At 41.9% G+C, this 18,579-nt stretch overlaps 1 protein-coding gene across 4 annotated transcripts in view; it reads left to right on the top strand.

Moving 5' to 3' along the window:
• LOC102690024 (chloride channel protein 2) overlaps nucleotides 1–18,579 on the top strand; it is a 273,605-nt gene that overhangs the window by 143,114 nt on the left and 111,912 nt on the right. For all 4 annotated transcript variants that reach the window (XM_069197305.1, XM_015361712.2, XM_069197306.1 and 1 more), the window contains 4 exons: nucleotides 4,162–4,293; nucleotides 7,622–7,750; nucleotides 9,362–9,495; nucleotides 17,849–17,926. In XM_069197305.1, the coding sequence (XP_069053406.1) occupies nucleotides 4,162–4,293; nucleotides 7,622–7,750; nucleotides 9,362–9,495; nucleotides 17,849–17,926 (473 nt within the window). The remainder of the gene's footprint in view (nucleotides 1–4,161; nucleotides 4,294–7,621; nucleotides 7,751–9,361; nucleotides 9,496–17,848; nucleotides 17,927–18,579) is intronic.

Below are 18,579 nucleotides of genomic sequence, written 5' to 3'. Positions count from 1 at the left end.
GTGCTCTGTGATTAACTGTCCCATTCAGGGTGTGTTTCCACCTTTTGTCATGTGCTTCCACAATAAATTCTAGGTTTTCCTGTAGTGTAATATATATATAATATATATTTATATATAAAGACTGACATAAAGTACATACAGTTCTTCATATACAGTAGGGTCTTAACATTCGTGAGGACTCAATGCAAAGAACTGTTGAGAACAGTCAAATTCCCATACGGTATAAGTCCACCCCTGTAATGTAGCATAATTTACTACAGTATCTACAGTGCCTTGCGAAAGTATTCGGCCCCCTTGAACTTTTCAACCTTTTGCCACATTTCAGGCTTCAAACATAAAGATATAATTTTTTTATTTTATGTGAAGAATCACCAACAAGTGGGACACAATTGTGAAGTGGAACGAAATCTATTGGATTTTTGAAACTTTTTTAACAAATTAAAAAATGAAAAGTGGGGCGTGCAAAATTATTCAGCCCCTTACTTTCAGTGCAGCAAACTCACTCCAGAAGTTCAGCGAGGATCTCTGAATGATCCAATGTTGTCCTAAATGACTGATGGTGATAAATAGAATCCACCTGTGTGTAATCAAGTCTCTGTATAAATGCACCTGCTCTGTGATAGTCTCAAGGTTCTGTTGAAAGCGCAGAGAGCATCATGAAGACCAAGGAACACACCAGGCAGGTCCGTAATACTGTTGTGGAGAAGTTTAAAGCCGGATTTGGATACAAAAAGATTTCCCAAGCTTCAAACATCCCAAGGAGCACTGTGCAAGCGATCATCTTGAAATGGAAGGAGTATCAGACCACTGCAAATCTACCAAGACCTGGCCGTCCCTCTAAACTTTCAGCTCAGACAAGGAGAAGACTGATCAGAGATGCAGCCAAGAGGCCCATGATCACTCTGGATGAACTGCAGAGAACTACAGCTGAGGTGGGAGAGTCTGTCCATAGGACAACAATCAGTCTTACACTGCACAAATCTGGCCTTTATGGAAGAGTGGCAAGAAGAAAGCCATTTCTCAAAGATATCCATAAAAAGTCTCGTCTAAAGTTTGCCACAAGCCACCTGGGAGACACCCCAAACATGTGGAAGAAGGTGCTCTGGTCAGATGAAACCAAAATCGAACTTTTTGGCCACAATGCAAAACGATATGTTTGGCGTAAAAGCAACACAGCTTATCACCCTCAACACACCATCCCCACTGTCAAACATGGTGGTGGCAGCATCATGGTTTGGGCCTGCTTTTCTTCAGCAGGGACAGGGAAGATGGTTAAAATTGAGGGGAAGATGGATGCAGCCAAATACAGGACCATTCTGGATGAAAACCTGTTGGAGTCTGCAAAAGACCTGAAACTGGGACGGAGATTTATCTTCCAACAAGACAATGATCCCAAACATACAGCAAAATCTACAAAGGAATGGTTCACAAATAAACGTATCCAGGTGTTTGAATGGCCAAGTCAAAGTCCAGACCTGAATCCAATCGAGAATCTGTGGAAAGAGCTGAAAACTGCTGTTCACAAACGCTCTCCATCCAACCTCACTGAGCTCGAGCTGTTTTGCAAGGAAGAATGGGCAAGAATTTCAGTCTCTCGATGTGCAAAACTGATAGAGACATACCCCAAGCGACTTGCAGCTGTAATCGCAGCAAAAGGTGGCTCTACAAAGTATTAACGCAAGGGGGCCGAATAATTTTGCACGCCCCACTTTTCATTTTTTTATTAGTTAAAAAAGTTTCAAAAATCCAATAGATTTCGTTCCACTTCACAATTGTGTCCCACTTGTTGGTGATTCTTCACATAAAATAAAAAATGTATATCTTTATGTTTGAAGCCTGAAATGTGGCAAAAGGTTGAAAAGTTCAAGGGGGCCGAATACTTTCGCAAGACACTGTAGTATGTATGGTTAAAAGACATAAGTGAGCATTCCTTATATGATAAAATATTAACATTAGCTTTAAGTTATTGAAAATTACATTATTTTAGGGGATCAGTGATCACAAACAGAGTAATCGGAATAGGAAACACAAATCCTTCTTCTGCATCTAACAGATGCCCGCACATTCTTTCTGTCTTTGTGATTAGCACGCCCCTTTGTCATGGAAACTGCCTGCAAGCCTACAAAGTTGTCTTCGGCCTGTCATTCCCCGCACTGCTGACGCAGAACCTGGAGCGTTCGTTACAATATGAAAACAGCACCACGTAGAGATATGAATGCTGGGTCATGGGTGCTTGGGCAGTGGCAGGGAGAGGCTCAATTCCTCTCGCGATCCTAGTCTGCGGTGCAGTTAATTTGAAAGTGGCGCCTAACAGCCTTCAGCCTGATTTCATCCTGCTCTGCTCTTCTTCCATCCAAGGGCCTGTGAGCCCATACTGGATTAAGAATAAGAATAAGCAAGTTTGAAAATGTTAAATTTGCAGATGTCGACACGCTACTTTATATGCCAAACCAACAAATAAGTTGGCAAAATACAGTACTTGCCACATGGTTAATGTTTTTTTACAGGAGAGGAAATCCATATTCGATAGCTTGTCTGTGCCTTCACACACCCTCACTCCTGTGCTTCTTTGTTACAATGCAGGAAAGCTGATTGCCCACACAGCACACTGCAGGGGAGCTCTGCGCGATGTTATATAATGCTGGGAGCCTGGGAGCAAAAGAATGTCTTTTCATGTTTGCTGCTAAAGTGTGATACTGTATGCAGTAGGATCTATTTTATTAATAAAGGGCCCTCTCTTTGGTGGTTAAACGTTTTTTGTGCAGCCTTAAATCCCACTGTTTGCAATAAAAACACTTGTCAGGTGTCTGGCTAGTTGACGGTATTTGCATATGTCCTTCAGTATGGCATTTTAAATTGTGAATGGAAGCACATCTGTGCAAATATCTCTGGTTAGATCTTATTTGAACTATTTAATTGAATGAACCTTTTATTGTTGATCAGCACTTCAAAATGCTACAACCGTCCAAGCATTTTAGATAGTTTTGGAAGTGCTGTAAGGTTGGCAGTAAAAACTAAAGTTGATCTGTGGTTGAGCCTTGTATCTTCAATGCCAATACCAGGTATCATGTACCTGAGTGTGATCTTGCTGTATCTGCAGTTTGATTACACTGTAACTGTGTTGTTCACTTTCAGTCTGCTGAATACATTTGTCACTGTAGCTGATCTAATCATAGGGCAGGATTGCTGCCTGCTGCACATAATCTTGTTTTTTTGCAATATATCTGTTTCCTTTATCGTATTTATTAGAAAGACGTTATTGGAACACATGTTGAGTGCTGCCCATAATGGTCTTCAACAGATTTCAGGATGGACTGCTGTAAATACAGTAATATGTCAATAAAGTGATAACAAAACCTGTACTTACAGATTGGATTCCAGTGTCAATCCAGAAGTTTGGAATTTAGATACTTGCTGTCAAGCAAGCAGAATAGGCAAAGTAGCCTCCTTGTTTCTAAACCTCTAGGCCTTGTCGTCACAGATCACCTTAAACAAGACAATAGGAATCAATTACTGCCACAGTTTTAAAAATGCTGAGAGCTAATGCTCCCACATGCATAGGTACATGAGTGATTGAAGTGCTGACATGAGCATATGGGAGCTCGGCTGGAGAAGGCTAATGCCTTTCAGCTGGGAAGGGAAGATATGAAACATTCTAAATTACCAGATTAATGGTGTCAAGATGTTTCCACAAACAGGCCATTACCTGAGCTCCAGGCATAAAAGTATCAACCTCTGGCTTAGCTTAAGTATTGCAGTAGTAGTAGAGTGATCTTAGGGCAGTGAAAAGAAGGGCAGATGCTGTGGAAAGGTCTTTCTTCGGGAGATTCCTCAGGCACGGGGGTCATGTGACTTCTGCATCTGTCTTTTACAGTGCGTTTATTGCATTTGAAATCAGACTGGAACAAGTCTGTTTTTTTTTTCTCTTTGTGCCCTTGTGTCTTATATTGGTTTCCATTCTTTTTCAAGAAATAAACAGTACAAGCAGTAAAGCCCTATCTGTTAGACTTGGGTATCTAGTATAATACTGCAAGAAAGAATGTGGAGACCCCTTGTGCTGGAGACCCCTGCAACCGGGACAGAGAATCACGGTTAAGGATCTGGCGTAAAGAAGCAGTGACATTGCAGGCCTGACTTTGACCTTCTCCCATTCCTTGGCAGTCTGCACGGTTCGCTGTCAGAAGTTCCTGATCTCCAGGGTGGGCGAGGACTGGATCTTTCTAATCCTCCTGGGGCTTCTCATGGCACTGGTCAGCTGGGTGGTCGACTTCGCCATCGCCATCTGTTTACAAGGTGAGAGAGGGTGTGATGGGAGGAAGGGGGAGGGAAAAGGAGAGGGGAGTGAGAGGCCCCTGCCTCTCAGGGAAAGGGAGCAGATTGGAAGAGTGTGAAATGGGTTTGCAGTATTGGACAAGCTTCCCAATCATGTTGAAGCTGATTCCTCTGTTTTTTCCAGGAAAGCACTGGATGAAAATGTTGGATCAATTAGCTGCTCACTACCAGAGAGGATAGATGTTGTTGTTTTTTTTTTTATTCTGATACTGGAGAGGAGGAAAGTACCAGGTAGGGCAAGACCAGAAATGACAGGTGGCAGGAAGAGAGAGGAAATGAAGTAGTTAATGAAGGAAGAAAAGACTGAGAGTCTTACGTGGCGGGGACTTAAGTGGTGCCTTCTTCTTTAAAATAGTTTATTATTGAGGATCCATGGGCAGAATGCATAGATTCATCGAGTGTGGTAAGGTAATGCAATGAGATCATCAGCTCTCTGTGGTCATTAAAAATCTCAGGGTGTTTTTCTAAAAGACTAGGGGTGTTACCCCGGTGGTCTGGCCAAATTTTCCATTGGCCTGTACCAATCATGGCCTCCTAATCCCGTCTGTGAATTGGCTTCATCAATGTTCTCCTCCTCACTGATAGATGTGTGGTAACCGTACTGTATACAGTATGTCTACTGTCACATCATCCAGGTGGGGCTGCACATTGGTAGTGGTGGAGGGGAGTCTCCATTACCTGTAGAGCCTGTAGAGTGTCCAGAAAAGCACTATATAAGTGTAAGAAATTATTATTACACACCTTTGTCAACTTTGGGAACCATGCAACAGCCATGTGGGAGAAGCTTTTCCTTGACCTGATTAGGCAGAGTGCCTTGCTGATTGAAGTCATACCCTCATTAACACACATCCACATTAGGAGAGCTGTCAAGTCTGTTGTGCACAGTGACCTTGCCTTGGCTCTCCCTGGTCCCTACCAAAGGCATGTTTTTATTCCTAATGCTACATGGCTGAAAATAAGATTGTATTTGCAAAGCAATCTGAGTTATTTCACATTATACCTGAAGAGTCTCCTGTGTAACGTAACCCAAAATGTTAATTTTTTTTATTTGCTTATTTTGAGTAAACATGAGCATTCTGTATATATTTTACGATGGGAGACGCGTTGGGTTGTCATCAAAATTACACAGCTTCTCATTAGCTCTCTGCAGTGTATTATAAAACAAGATAAACATTTCTCTTGAGATATTAGTAAATCCATTGATTACATCCAAGAAAAATGAACAAGCCTGATTTTTGGTCTTTAGCTACAGAAATCAGAGGCCCTTTGGTCTCATGAACAATGAAAATTATCTTCATGTTCTTCATTGTTTCGGTGTGATTCTAGACTGAAGTTACAGGGGTATTGCCAAGTGTACTGTACTTGGATTTGTATGATCTGATTTTGTCTATGTGAACTCTGCAGCATGTGAACTATAGGATCTACAGTAATACATCTGAATATTCAAACAGTTTTCACGTCTGTGGTCTTTCTTACACTCACAATGAATACCACGTTTGCTTTGGTGCCACATAACCAGATCCTGCTAGGGGACAGTGCTTTGATTCTGTTTTTTCTCAAGCCTCAGAAATTAAAAACTGACCTAGAGACTTGATTACCACTGCACAGACCGGTCCCTTCCCTCGAGTAGAAAACTGCAGTCTTGGTTGCTTGGTAACTCATGGCTGTCTTTAGGAGAAGAACTTGTGCATTGTGAAAGGTGGCACTGTGTGTGTTGAAAAATTACCTCTTAATAGGCAGTGAGGTCTCTTTCATTGGCATATCTCAAGACAAAGATGTTTACAGTAGAAAACTGAATACCCCAAATTACAGTTCTGGGAGCAGAGTACTGTGAAAACTTTTGTGACGGGGGCAGTATCTGTGTAAGCTTACTGCTTTTTTGCTGTTTTTAATATCTTGAAAATAGAGCCCTGGGAGGAGGAGGGGGGGCTCTATCCATTATTTATCATCCGGGTGGTTCTGCTCAGCTCTGAGGAAAGCTTTTATAATTAAAGCTGTAGGCTACATTAATAGGCTTCTGCAGTTTTGGTTGTCTTCCTCGCCTTGACTTCTTTTTTGAAACGTTAACAGGGCCCGAGATCAAACAGACTTTTCAAGAATTATGGGTTATGGGTTTCAAGGGGAAAGTTTTTATGAGTGTGGCGAAATTATAGTTTCTGAGTTAATTTGTTCTAAGTCTTTAATTTTTTGGGAAGGCCGATGCTTATAATGAGAATTTTGGCCTAGAACAGTATAATTTCAATGTTTTTAATAGATCTTTACTGTTGAGTGTTGGATAGCCACTGAGGGAAGTTTTAATATGAATAATAAACCTACAGCATAGGGGAAAAAAGTAATTGTATCAGTATATTACATGAGATGTGAAGTTATTTTAAGTGGGAAAAATGATTCTTTAGGGCAGAGAGGTACCAGAAACTTTACATATTAATTCAGTGTGATTTAATTTGTTGTGCACTGAGTGCCAAGTTTATTTAATAGTAATTCAGAATAGATAAAGAATAGATTTCACCTAAAAGTCACTTCGTACTGCTTTTTTAAGTTGCCATTTTTGTAGTCTGTTTTTTTGCTATTAATTCTCTTCTTAATCAAGGGAAATGCTCGCTCAGTGGAGCTCAGACACTGTGGAATGTCTGTGTCAAGTCTTTTATCAGTAATACACGTCCCACAACAAAACTGAGTGTTTTCTGACAGTAACAAGAGTCCAGGTTCTCTATGGAGGTCACCTTTAATGAACAGAACACTGGGCTCACCTAACTCTTACTGCTTCCCTATGTCTACCTCAAAAACATGTGAATGCCTGTGAATTACTGAGATACACATATAAATTGGAATTACATTGTGTTGACCACTCCCAGAATAGATCTGTACCGGCCCCATCACTTCAGTTCCAGAAACCTTATCATTGAATTGGTTGATTTACTGTACTGTACATGAGGCAAGTTGTGAACCCAAACCTTCTGCAAGGTTAGTAAGAAATAATAATAAATCATCTCAAGTATTTTAGGAACTGAGAAGAGCGAAATTGATCTATTATACTAGGCCACACTGGAGAAGTGGTTAGGGATCTGGAATGTGGAACAGGACAGTTGTGGGTTCAATTCACAGGAGGGACCCTGCTGTTGTGCTCAGTTCTCTCAGATTGTGCAGTGAAAAGGCCCGGGTTTATACAGGGCTACATCCATTAGAGGCTTTGGGCAAAGGCATCATATGAATAAATGAATAAAACTGTGGTTCTTCCGAAGGGAAAACCTTCAAGACAATCGCACGGGCCGGCTCTTGTGTTTTACAGCACAGAAGTGGATGTACGGGGGTCTGGACAGTAACGTGTTCCTGCAGTACTTGGCCTGGGTCACCTATCCCGTGGTTCTCATCACCTTCTCAGCGGGATTCACACAGATCCTCTCTCCGCAGGCTGTCGGTGAGTTCGCCGGCTGGCTTCCAACCTGGACCTGCTAGTACCCAAAACTACTGTCAGGGGCTGAGCCCTCTTTAAGGAGCGCTGCAAAGTAGCTCACACCTACCTTTTTTTATCTTAGTCTTAGACTGTCTATTACATTTGAAATAATTAAATTTTATAGTGAAACTTATGAAAAAAGTTGTTTTTCTAGACATTTAGGTGCAAGAGTATAAAGAAAGAAGATCTAGAAGGGCGTTCCTCAACGTTTCTGGTCTTTGGTGAACCAAACTTAAGTCTACATTGAGTTAAAGAAAATGTCTATGTTCATCTTCAATTTCTTGTATTTCAAACATTTGACTACACGTTCTTGCTTATTTGTCCTCCTCCATGGGTTTTGTTTGAGGTGTTTGCCTAGCTGTAGGAGGGCTGAACGACCAGTAAGTACAGATGATCAAAGGGAGTTTTCTGGTTTGCCTAGAAACCACTTTGATAACTAACTTTATCAAAAAGTTAACGGTGTTCAAACCTGTAAAGTTAACTTTAGACTTCTGAACACAGAAACAGCATAAAAAGACAAAAAGGAACAAGAAGGAAAGTAGGAGTGGAAAAGAACAAAATGAAATACTGTACACAGTGCTTTTCTTCTTTCTTGTAGGAAGATTTAGTCTTGGGTCATATTTTTTTCTTTTGGTCACGGGGCTTGTTTGAACAGAGGCCTCTGAGACACATGCAGTAATATTGTATATACTGTATGTGTTCTTAATGTTTTGTGTTATTGTGTATTGTAAAAAGATATTTATTTGGGCAATATTCTCCGACTTTGTTTTTCTTTATTTCTCTATTTTTCCCAATCCTCTGTCCTGTAATATTAACTTACAAGCAAAGTCAATAGTTTGTGCAATGTGCTGGAAACCTGTAAATGTAATACCCCATCATGGCCTCCTAATAATCCCCCTCTATGAATTGGCTACATTACTCTGCTCTCCTCCTCACTGATAGCTGATGTGTGGTGAGCGTTCTGGCGCACTATGGCTGCCGTCGCATCATCCAGGTGGATGCTGCACATTGGTGGTGGTGGAGGGGAGTCCCCATTACCTGTAAAGCGCTTTGAGTGGAGTGTCCAGAAAAGCGCTATATAAGTGTAAGCAATTATTATTATTAAATTGCAAGGGGAATGGTGTTGAACAGGCTGTGAACCAGACCACTAGGAAGCACTGTGCTGTCGAAGGTGCTGTGTTTCACGTTACAGCCCTGAAATCTGTTGAAATTGTCCGTTTAGCATTCAGGTTATTTATTGAATTGAGGTTTGACTGTATGCCTTTCAGCAATGCAAGGACTCCGGCATTTTTTTCCAGGCTTTTTTCCAGTCCACACTTAAATGTGTTAACGGATGCCACAAATCTCAGTGCGCAATGTAATCTGATTGAATATTAGAAAATAATCTTTCTCTCCTTTCTTCTTTCTCACTGCTCTTCTGCTCCCTTTTCTCTTTCTACCACATCCCCCTTTCCTCTCTCTCCCCTCTCTCTATTCCCACTATTCCCCCTCCGTCTCTGTGTTCTTCCATCTCTTCTCCCTCTTCCTCCCCGCTCCCCCTTTCTTCCCATCTCACTTTTTCTGCCCCTCCCTCAGGCTCGGGAATCCCAGAAATGAAGACGATCCTGCGAGGGGTGGTCCTGAAAGAATACCTCACTTTCAAAACCTTTGTGGCCAAAGTGATCGGCCTGACCTGCGCGCTGGGCAGTGGCATGCCCCTGGGCAAGGAGGTAGGAGAACTCTCGTGCACCGGTCTGAAATGGCTCTCACTGACAGGAGACAGAATTTGAACTTGTCGTTCTTGTTTAAAGGTTGGTATGCGGGGTTGGGGACATTTTTGTTTTCCCAGTTTTTATCCGTGCCTGCGCCCCAATTGTCTTTCAGAAGCCAGCTGGAAACGCTCCTGGAGCTGGGAGAGTGGCAGCCAAGAACGGGTGGCGACAGGTGTCCTCTCCTTGCTCTTGGCGTTTCCCGTTCCTGGATGCTCCTAAAATCAAATCCACCCCCCACCCCTCCCGCCAAGGCCAGGCCTCCTCCTCTCAGCAGCCTTCTTGTATGTGCGGAGGTGCTGAGGTTATTCTGGGCCCATTGCATTCCACTCAGCCTCCCACTTGCCCTCTCAAACACCCAATCAGAGCCTTATTTCTGAGTCTCCCTGTCAGGCTGTCGCTAACCCACATGCGCTGCTCTTGCCAGTTTCGCAGCAGTCGAGAAAATACCAAACTGGTACTTTTTTCAAAGCCATCGGCTTAAATTCGGCACCTAGTATGCCAAAAAAAATTGAGAATCCCAATTCCTTTTTTTTTAATCCAAACATTTGTTTTTCATTTGAATATCCAATAGGGTTTATGGTAACCCATTCTATGTTCCTTAAAACAAAATGATGTACTGTATGAATTAGACAATCAGTTAAATAGTTTGATCTTGAGGGCTCAGTTTGGAAGGCTCCACTGTATACAGTATAAAGATCAGAAACTTTGTGAGTTTGGTCTTCTCCAGAGAGGTGTATATGTGCAAGTCATGCCACAATCTTTGAAGACCTATAAAAAAGAGTTACTGATCACATACTGTATGTTCAGGACTCGCCTATCAGAAAATGACTAAACAAGCATAGCATGAAAGAAGGATACCACGGAGAAAACCATGATGCTACAGTATCTATGCATCAGTTTTCTAACCGCTTCTTCTTGCTGAGGGTTGCGGAGAAGCCGGGGCATCTCAGCAAGCAACAGGGGCAAGGAAGGATACCACCTGGATGAGACGCCAGTCCATCACAGGGTACACACAGACACACACACTCACACCAGAGCCAGTTTTCCCTGACTCCAGCCTACCAATGTGTTTTTGAACTGAGGGGGGAAATGGGAGAATCCGGCTGAAAACCATCCAAACTAGGGAGGAACATGCACATACTCCATACTCCACACAGATAGCACCCAGGAATTGAACTCAGGAGCCCAACATTGTAAGTCAGCAGTGCTCACCACTCCACATCTGTACCTCCAAGTAGATACCTACACTGCTCTCCAAAAAGAACATTGCTCCGTGTCTGAAGTTAACTGTACTCCGTGTCTGAAGAGCACATACTGTAGATGATCCAGTGCTGGAGCCCTGGTATCATTTCCTCCTGGCTGTACTGGAGTCAATACCACATTGTGCATAGGACATCAGTGTAGAACACCTGCTGGTCCAGCACCCACATAAACTATTCATTTTTGTTCTGTTAACCTTCTAAATGAACTGTATTCTCCAAATTCTTTATCTCATCTGGCTATATTTAACACTTTTGCAAAGTCTTCAGCAGTCGATGACAAAACGCATGCGTGCTATACATACTGTACTGTACATAGACGTCGCTCTGGTTTACATGTTTTTATTGATCCTTATGAAGTCATTATTATTAAAATGACATGCTCTGCCTGAAAGAGAATATTAAACCAACAAGAACAACCAATAATGTGTTAAAATAGTGGAAATGAGCCAAATTTCTGCCACCGCAAGAAACAAAGATCTTCAATGAAGAATAAAAAGGATTTGAAGACGTTTTTCAGTGTTTTGATTCATCCTCCTTTATTGGGTAATTGCATGTGCGTGTGTGTGCTTCTGAGTTCTGCCGGCATCTTGATGGGTCTCTCTCTGGCAAACAGCTCTGTTGAGCTGATGGATGAGTCAGAGCTCTAACAGATAATAAGAGCAGTAGATTTGCATTATTATCATTTCACGAAGAGTAAAAGCCTGGCTCTCTTCCACCCACACAGCTCCACTAATCAGCTGAACTCTGCCCGTCTCTCAGCAGATCCTCTGTGCCTGCTGAGAAGGGCAGTGGGCAGTGCGGTCAGCTACAAGGCAAAATCAAGAGTGTGTAGCGACCCCCTCCACTGGCACAAACACATGTTCTTACTTCTTCTGAGATTAAAAAAAAAGTCTCCGATGACAGCAAAGTAGTTAATGCTGAGATCAAGAGACCTTTCTCAAGCCTTGTTTGTTCAGAGGGATTTACCTCTGTTCAAAATCCCTACACAGCTTTCTACATGGGGTGTCACTCAATTTCTGAGAATTGTGTTCCTGGATCCTTCCATCTTTGTTGATGTTGAAGGGGACTCTAGGGTTGGCTTTGTCCTTGCCTGAAAGTCCAGAAAATGTTGAATACCTGAATCAAGTGTACTGTACAGGAGTTTTATAGCTGTAAAAATGAATGTCAGTGTAATTGTAGTAACTGCCACTTTAGAAAGAGTCAGTGTAAAATTTAAGTAATAAGAAGGATCTTTTCTTTCTTTGCATTTTTTTGCTGTTCGGTCATACTGTAATATGTGGGCAAAAGTGCAACACTACAATTGTTGCTATTTGTTAGTGCAGGTCTTTTGTGAAATTAATTATTTTAGCTTAATGATGTCCTAGAGCTTTTTGGTTCTAGAACCTATGGTATAGACAGAGTGGAATTTGCATCTTATGAGGGAAACAATATACAGCATAGGTTGGATCCGAATTGCAGCTCACTTGAGTTGTATGTCTTTTTTTTCATTAAAATATTATTTTCGCCTGAAGGCCTTCTTTACCCCAGAGGTGGGACTCCACAATTTAGAGATGGCTGCTTTCCTTATGGAATGGCACCATGCTGTGACTCGGAATCTCCGAGTGTTCTTCAGAAAACTGTCTGTGCCTGGTTAGGGTCCAGTGCGGATCTAGCTGGGCAGGGTTTGGTTTGCCCAAGGGTATGTTGACTCCTATGACAGGCCCTGTGCCTGTGGGCTCACAGATCTTTGTTAAAGCATTGTGCTTTGAGATCACAGTAAGAAAATGGGTGCTGGGGTGGGCTTTGCGATGACCGTTATGTGTAGCTCTTGTGTTGCTTTGATGGTTGTAGCATTTTACAACTGGCAAACCCTCACTGAGGAAGCACAAAAAGAATATATTCAGTCATGCTGGGATTTATGATGTATGAACTGTCTCGCAGAATGATCTGTTCGCAAAAAAAGGGCAACTCCAGCCTGCTCCTAACGAGACGCACCCAGAACCGAATTAGAAGTAGGGATTCACATCGCATTTCCTTTCCATCTGCTCTCCGAAAAGAGGTCAAAATGTGAATGTGTCTGTGCCTGCCGTTCAGAGAGACGGAGCAACTGGTGACGGGGGGCCTGCTGTAATGGGAGTCTGGCGTGAATCAGCTCGAGAGAAGTGTGCCATTGAGCTGCAGTGGCCCAGAGCAGCTTTGGGATCAGAAGCTGAATCTTTTCCCCCTAGTTCTAAACCTGTTTTCACTGGTGGGGTTGAGTGCTGTGCAAGAGCAGTGGAGTTAATATTGATTTACAGAAGAGAACGGGCTTAATATAGAGGCAAGTGACGCACTGTCTGGGTGGCAGGGGGGCAGACGGTGAAAATGAGAATGCTGTTTTTCGGAATGAGAGATGGGCAGAGAGTTCCTGTCTCTGCCTGGCCTGTCTACAGAGTGGGGAGGGCAGCTGTGGCAAATCATAACTCCCTACTGTCATTTATTGCTTTTTATTTGTTGAAGGTTATCCCTGTGCTAGAACCTGTTAGTCACCAGAGTCTGCTGAATCCGAGTTTGCTAAAGAAATTCATTGCACAGAAACTTTCTGCTGTCAGACCTGTTTCAATGGAAATCTCTTTTCCCTATTTGTTTGCTCTTAAGCTCCATTTTTACATTTTAAGATTTATAACCAATTTATGTATCACCCTGCAACTCATAGCTGGCTGTCCACTGAAGCTAAGGAGGTGTGAGCCTGGCCAGTACCTGGAGGGGAGAGCTTTTCCCTTCTTAGGGAAATGAAAGGTTGCTGTTAGAGTTAGTGGGATCAGTAGGAAGTGCTCACCCTGTGGTATGTGTGGGTCCTAATGCCCCATTATAGTTATGGAGATACTATCCTGTAAAAAGATGCTGTCCTTCTGATGAGACGTAAAACGGAGGTCCTGACTCTCTGTGGTCATCAAAATCCCAGGGTGTTTCTCAAAAGGAGTAGAGGTGTTACACCAGCATCCTGGCCAAATTTCCCATTGGCCTTTACCAGCATTGGCCTCCTAATAATCCCTATCTATGAATTGGCTTCATTACTCTGTTCTCCTCCCCACTGATAGCTGATGTGTGCTGAGTGTACTGGAGCACTAAGAGTTATTCATTAATTTATTAATTTATATTACTATTTTTGAATTTATTAATTGGTATAAATTAATAATGGATCAAGTGTTTTGAATCACATCTTGCGTCACAGTGCTGGAACACCCTCTAGAATAAGAGCTGATGCGTATTTCAAATGGTTGATCTTTAACAGCAAAACAGTAGGAAGGGTTGAAGAAGCACATTAAGTAGACTAAACCAGACTGGCTCGGATATACCTGACAAAAAGCGGTAGAATTGGCTCACTGTTGTGCTCTCCTCCTTTAATGTGTATCTCTTTTTTATCCATTTTGAGCTACAGACTAATGACGGTAATTTTGCCTTATTTGGTTCTGCACCACCTCATTACACATTTCAGTGCTAATTCCAAGAAGAAATTCAATAAATGCTTGTCGTGGCTGAATCTGTTGTGCTGATGACAGAAGGTGTTACGCTGTGCATGTTTGAACTGTAGAGCTCTTCCTCTATAAAGAGTTGGTGTTAATCACACACAGCGCACCGACTCCGGGGCAATGATTAAGTAGTACTGTTCTCCGGTCGCTCTGCACTGACAGGGGACTGCTGTGCTGTGCTGACCCCCCCATCCCCGCTGGGATGCGTGTGCCGTAGTAATTAGATCACGCTTCCCAGCTCTTTTGTCGGCGGTGTTTTAAACAAGGTGTTTGCACAACAGCGTGGCACGGCCCTGGAGAGAGCTGCGAATGAATTAATAAGCAGGTACACTGGAAACAGGCTCGCGTTTCAGAATTAAAAGAGCGCGGCGGCTTTTGTTACACGTTCAAGCACAGAGTGTCGGGGTCTTTTGTTATGGATGCGGGGTCCGTGAAACGTTAGCCCAGCTGCCGTGGCCCCGTGGGGTCTCACAGCGAACCGGAGTGGAGAAGCACCTCAGAAACTAGGTCACTGTGATGCTTCTCAACATGGCCTTGACACAACATGACATTGACACAAGGGAGGGCACCCACAGCATTACAGTTCTAACCTGTCCAGTAATATTGCATGTGGTCGTCTCGTGAGGGCGTTATTATTCAAGTGACACCAGCAATTGTGTCTAGTAACAGAATTAATCTTACTCCCCCCCCCCCCCATCTTTAAAACAGGACAACTTAAGCTCAGAGTCAGAAATTGATCCACATTTCCCTTAAAGGCAGTGGAAAAATAAGTTTAAAGTTACTAACTGAGCAAGTATCAGCTTTGAGGGAACAGTACCATGGGTAACTGATTCAACTGGCTGTTTAACTTGATTCCCATTGCTATCTCCTCAGCACAGTTGCACTGTCCATTGCAGTCTTTCAAGGGCATGAAAAAACTTCTAGACCTTGCATGTGGGATCAGTTATGTATTAAAGGCTTAAAAGTTCATTTTTAATGCTTTCGACTACCAACTGACCTCAGAAACTTCAGGACACTTTCAGACAGGGTTTAAATTAAACCTCTTAAAAACTGATTAATGCATAATCTGAGCATTAAATCTTTGCAAACTTTACACTCTTGCATAATTATTACCTACAATTATAGGTAAATATTAGTACCTTCACTGACAGAATTAAAAATGGAAGTCTTGTAAAAATTTCCCAGTCATTATTAATTTCTGCGTGTTTCACAGTAACCCATAAATTAAAGTTGCTGTTGATCTTCAGCTAACTCCATTGTACTGTGCATGCCCTTTAGTATAGTTTCAAGGATGCCCGCAGCAGTCGTTCACTGCTTTGACAGATGGGCTGGGCCTTTTGGCAATGCAGTAACGAGCTGCCTGAAGTGCCAGTGCAGGGTTCAATCCCCAGACTACCTTCTCCAGCATTATAATTCTCTATCCTGAGAGATATTCCATATCCATTGACTATGTATGTACAGTAAGTATGGTTACACTAACTAACTGCTCTTAACTGTTCCTGCCACCTGTCAGACTGTGAGAGTAGCACTTCAATGTTACTAGATTGGAAAGTGTTTGCAATTTAGGCTTGTAGGCTTGCAGTATTTCTGGCTATGCATACATTATTTCTGTTAAAATAATTGGAAAACAGTATGTCCCATAGGAGGGGAGCATCCTGTCTAAAGTTGTGGATACAGCCCAGAACATTCCTACTGAATATCCTATCATTGCCGAGGACTGTAAAGAAGTAGCAGGACAGGCATTTTCATGAATGCTGATGAAAACTACCATTAGGATGTGCTATCCAAACCAAAAGAAGCTTCTGAATCTTCTTCACCTGCTTCTAGTTCAGAGCTGCCTCAGCTGCTGTTGGCTCTATGGTCTCATACAGTATCTGCACAGACATCAGTGGTCATCTAGTGGAATCAGCTGCTGTAATGGAAAAAGTGAAAGCTTAAAGTAAAAGTCAAGAAAGTACAATTTAAAGCCTAAGTCTTTTTATTGTTGTGGCCTACTGTTGTTTTGTCATGCTGCAATTACTGTAATTAAGAACATCATCACTTTTACAAAGATTTAACACAAAGGTAGCTTATACAGTAGCTTAAAGGTCAGGTGCAGTATTGAAAGCCTGTCCAAGATTTTGTGGCTATTATGAGCAGAGTTAGTAAGACTGTTAGTAACATGATCAAAGCAAGTTCAAAGTGAAAATATTAAGTCATTCTAGTTACTCGTGATTAAAAACCAAAATCTTACAAACGGCCTCTGTCTGTGACACTTTCACAGAAAATATTCTACACTACAAGGACCCAGGAGTGTACTACTGTATATGAAAGTTTTTGCTGACGTGTGTCTTTAAGCATGTGCTTGCTGCAGACCAGTGAATAGCAGTGCTGTTTCCATGGTGCAGGACCATAAATGTTTGTGAAGGTGGAATGCTAGGCTTTTATTATTGAAAATATTGTGGGTGGGCTGTGCCAGCAGGACTGCAGTGGTCTACATATAAAATAATGGGCCATACTGCTAGAATATGAAGACAAGAGTTACCAGATATTGAAAGCAACAGGCTTTTTTATTTCACTATTTCAAACTACAATAGTGTTGTTCAATGTCTGCTTGTGAAAACATTTTTACAAGAAAAGTACTGAAACATCATTCACAACAAATACATTATAACTTATTTTTTTAATAAAAAATAATCTATTTAGTATCACAGCTAAAAATAAAAGAGCTTTAAAATGGGCTTTATCATTCCAGAGCATTTTTTTTTGACCGATTTCAGTGTTGTGCAAAATCTGTCTGTATTGCTTAATCAGCCCACAGTGTAGCCTTTGACTTCCAGCTTGTCTCCTTTCCTTAAATGCATTTTTCTCTATGGGCTAGATGACATCTCTTGCCCAGCAGTGTGAGTCATTTCAGGTTTTACCAGCTGTAGAATCCTGTGTTTAAGCCAACACCAACTGTTGGAATCATCAAGCTTGTACAGTATGGAGAGTAATGTTATGTAGACATGTGAAATAACTGTGCCTCAGGTGCCGATCTTCAGATCCTGTCACAGTAAAGGCTGAAATGTATGACAATACCATGCAGTTGGAGTCTTTTTACAGCCTTGTAGTGTAGTGAATTTCACAGTGTTCTTGTATTATGACTACACTGCAGTGCCCTGGAACTGACTGTAGCAGAAGTTTGCACAACTTTTCATTCTAAAGGCTCACAAGGGGCCTTACATACTGTGTAGGAGAAGACATTACAGAGTATCAGCAGTGGTTTACATGCATTATAAAAACATGCAGTACAAAACTTGTACAGCTGCTAGTGACATGACCCAGGCTTGAACCTGGGATACTTGGATCACCGAGCTGAACCTAAGCTCCAGTGAGCATGCTTTAGTAGTTGAGCAGCTTAGGACACCCAACAACTGGGCTTAAACAATGGTGTATAGGCAGTAAGCACTCGAGCAGTGGTGCACAGTGTCCGAGGCTATCCCAGCAGAATAGTAGAAATAGTCATTGTGTTTCACATAATGTGTAAAGGATTCCCCTTCTGTTCATGTTCATTCCCTCATTTCTCTCTCTTAACAGGGCCCGTTTGTGCACATCGCCAGCCTGTGTGCTGCTCTCCTGAGCAAGTTTATGTCCCTCTTTGGGGGAATCTATGAGGTAAGAAACACGAGGTTGTGGGCTTAGTCTTTGGAAAGTTAATGGAAACTTGGTTGGTAGTTTGGGGGTACATTTTGGCTAATTTACAGCTTTTTTTTTTTGCCAAAGAAGAATGCAGATGATTAAACCTAATAAGCTTTACTTACAGATAGGCTACAGACTGGAAGATTAAATTATGTTTTAAGTAAATTGTCTAATAACCTAACCAGTGTCTGTGAATAGGTCTGTTCGTGCCATATCTATGACTATGGTGTTTCAACAAGAGCTCCAGGTGTTGCTGTGGGATGTAACCATTCTGCAGATACATTACAAACTGCACAGTGCCTCTTCACTCACACAGAAGGGATAACAACTTATCCTCATAACTTTTTTAATTTATTGAAAATAAATACCCATGATAACATTCCAGCCCAATTAGTAGCTCTATAAACACTTTTTTGGTTTTTGTTCTATTTTTAAAAAGGCCTTAATAGTTAAGAGGGACAATGCCTTCTAAACGAAAAGATCAATCTTCTAAACGAGAGGTTGACACTTCAGTTTCTTGTTGACAAAATCAGTGATTTGTGTCATAGCTGGTGTACTGACATTTTTCTGTGATCTGTCATCAGGTACTACATTGTAGGGTATCTGATATAATGCCATTATGTCAGTGA

The sequence above is a fragment of the Lepisosteus oculatus genome, chromosome 13 (genome assembly GCF_040954835.1).
Source record: "Lepisosteus oculatus isolate fLepOcu1 chromosome 13, fLepOcu1.hap2, whole genome shotgun sequence".
NCBI lineage: Eukaryota > Metazoa > Chordata > Actinopteri > Semionotiformes > Lepisosteidae > Lepisosteus > Lepisosteus oculatus.
This window is presented reverse-complemented; position numbering and strand designations above follow the sequence as displayed.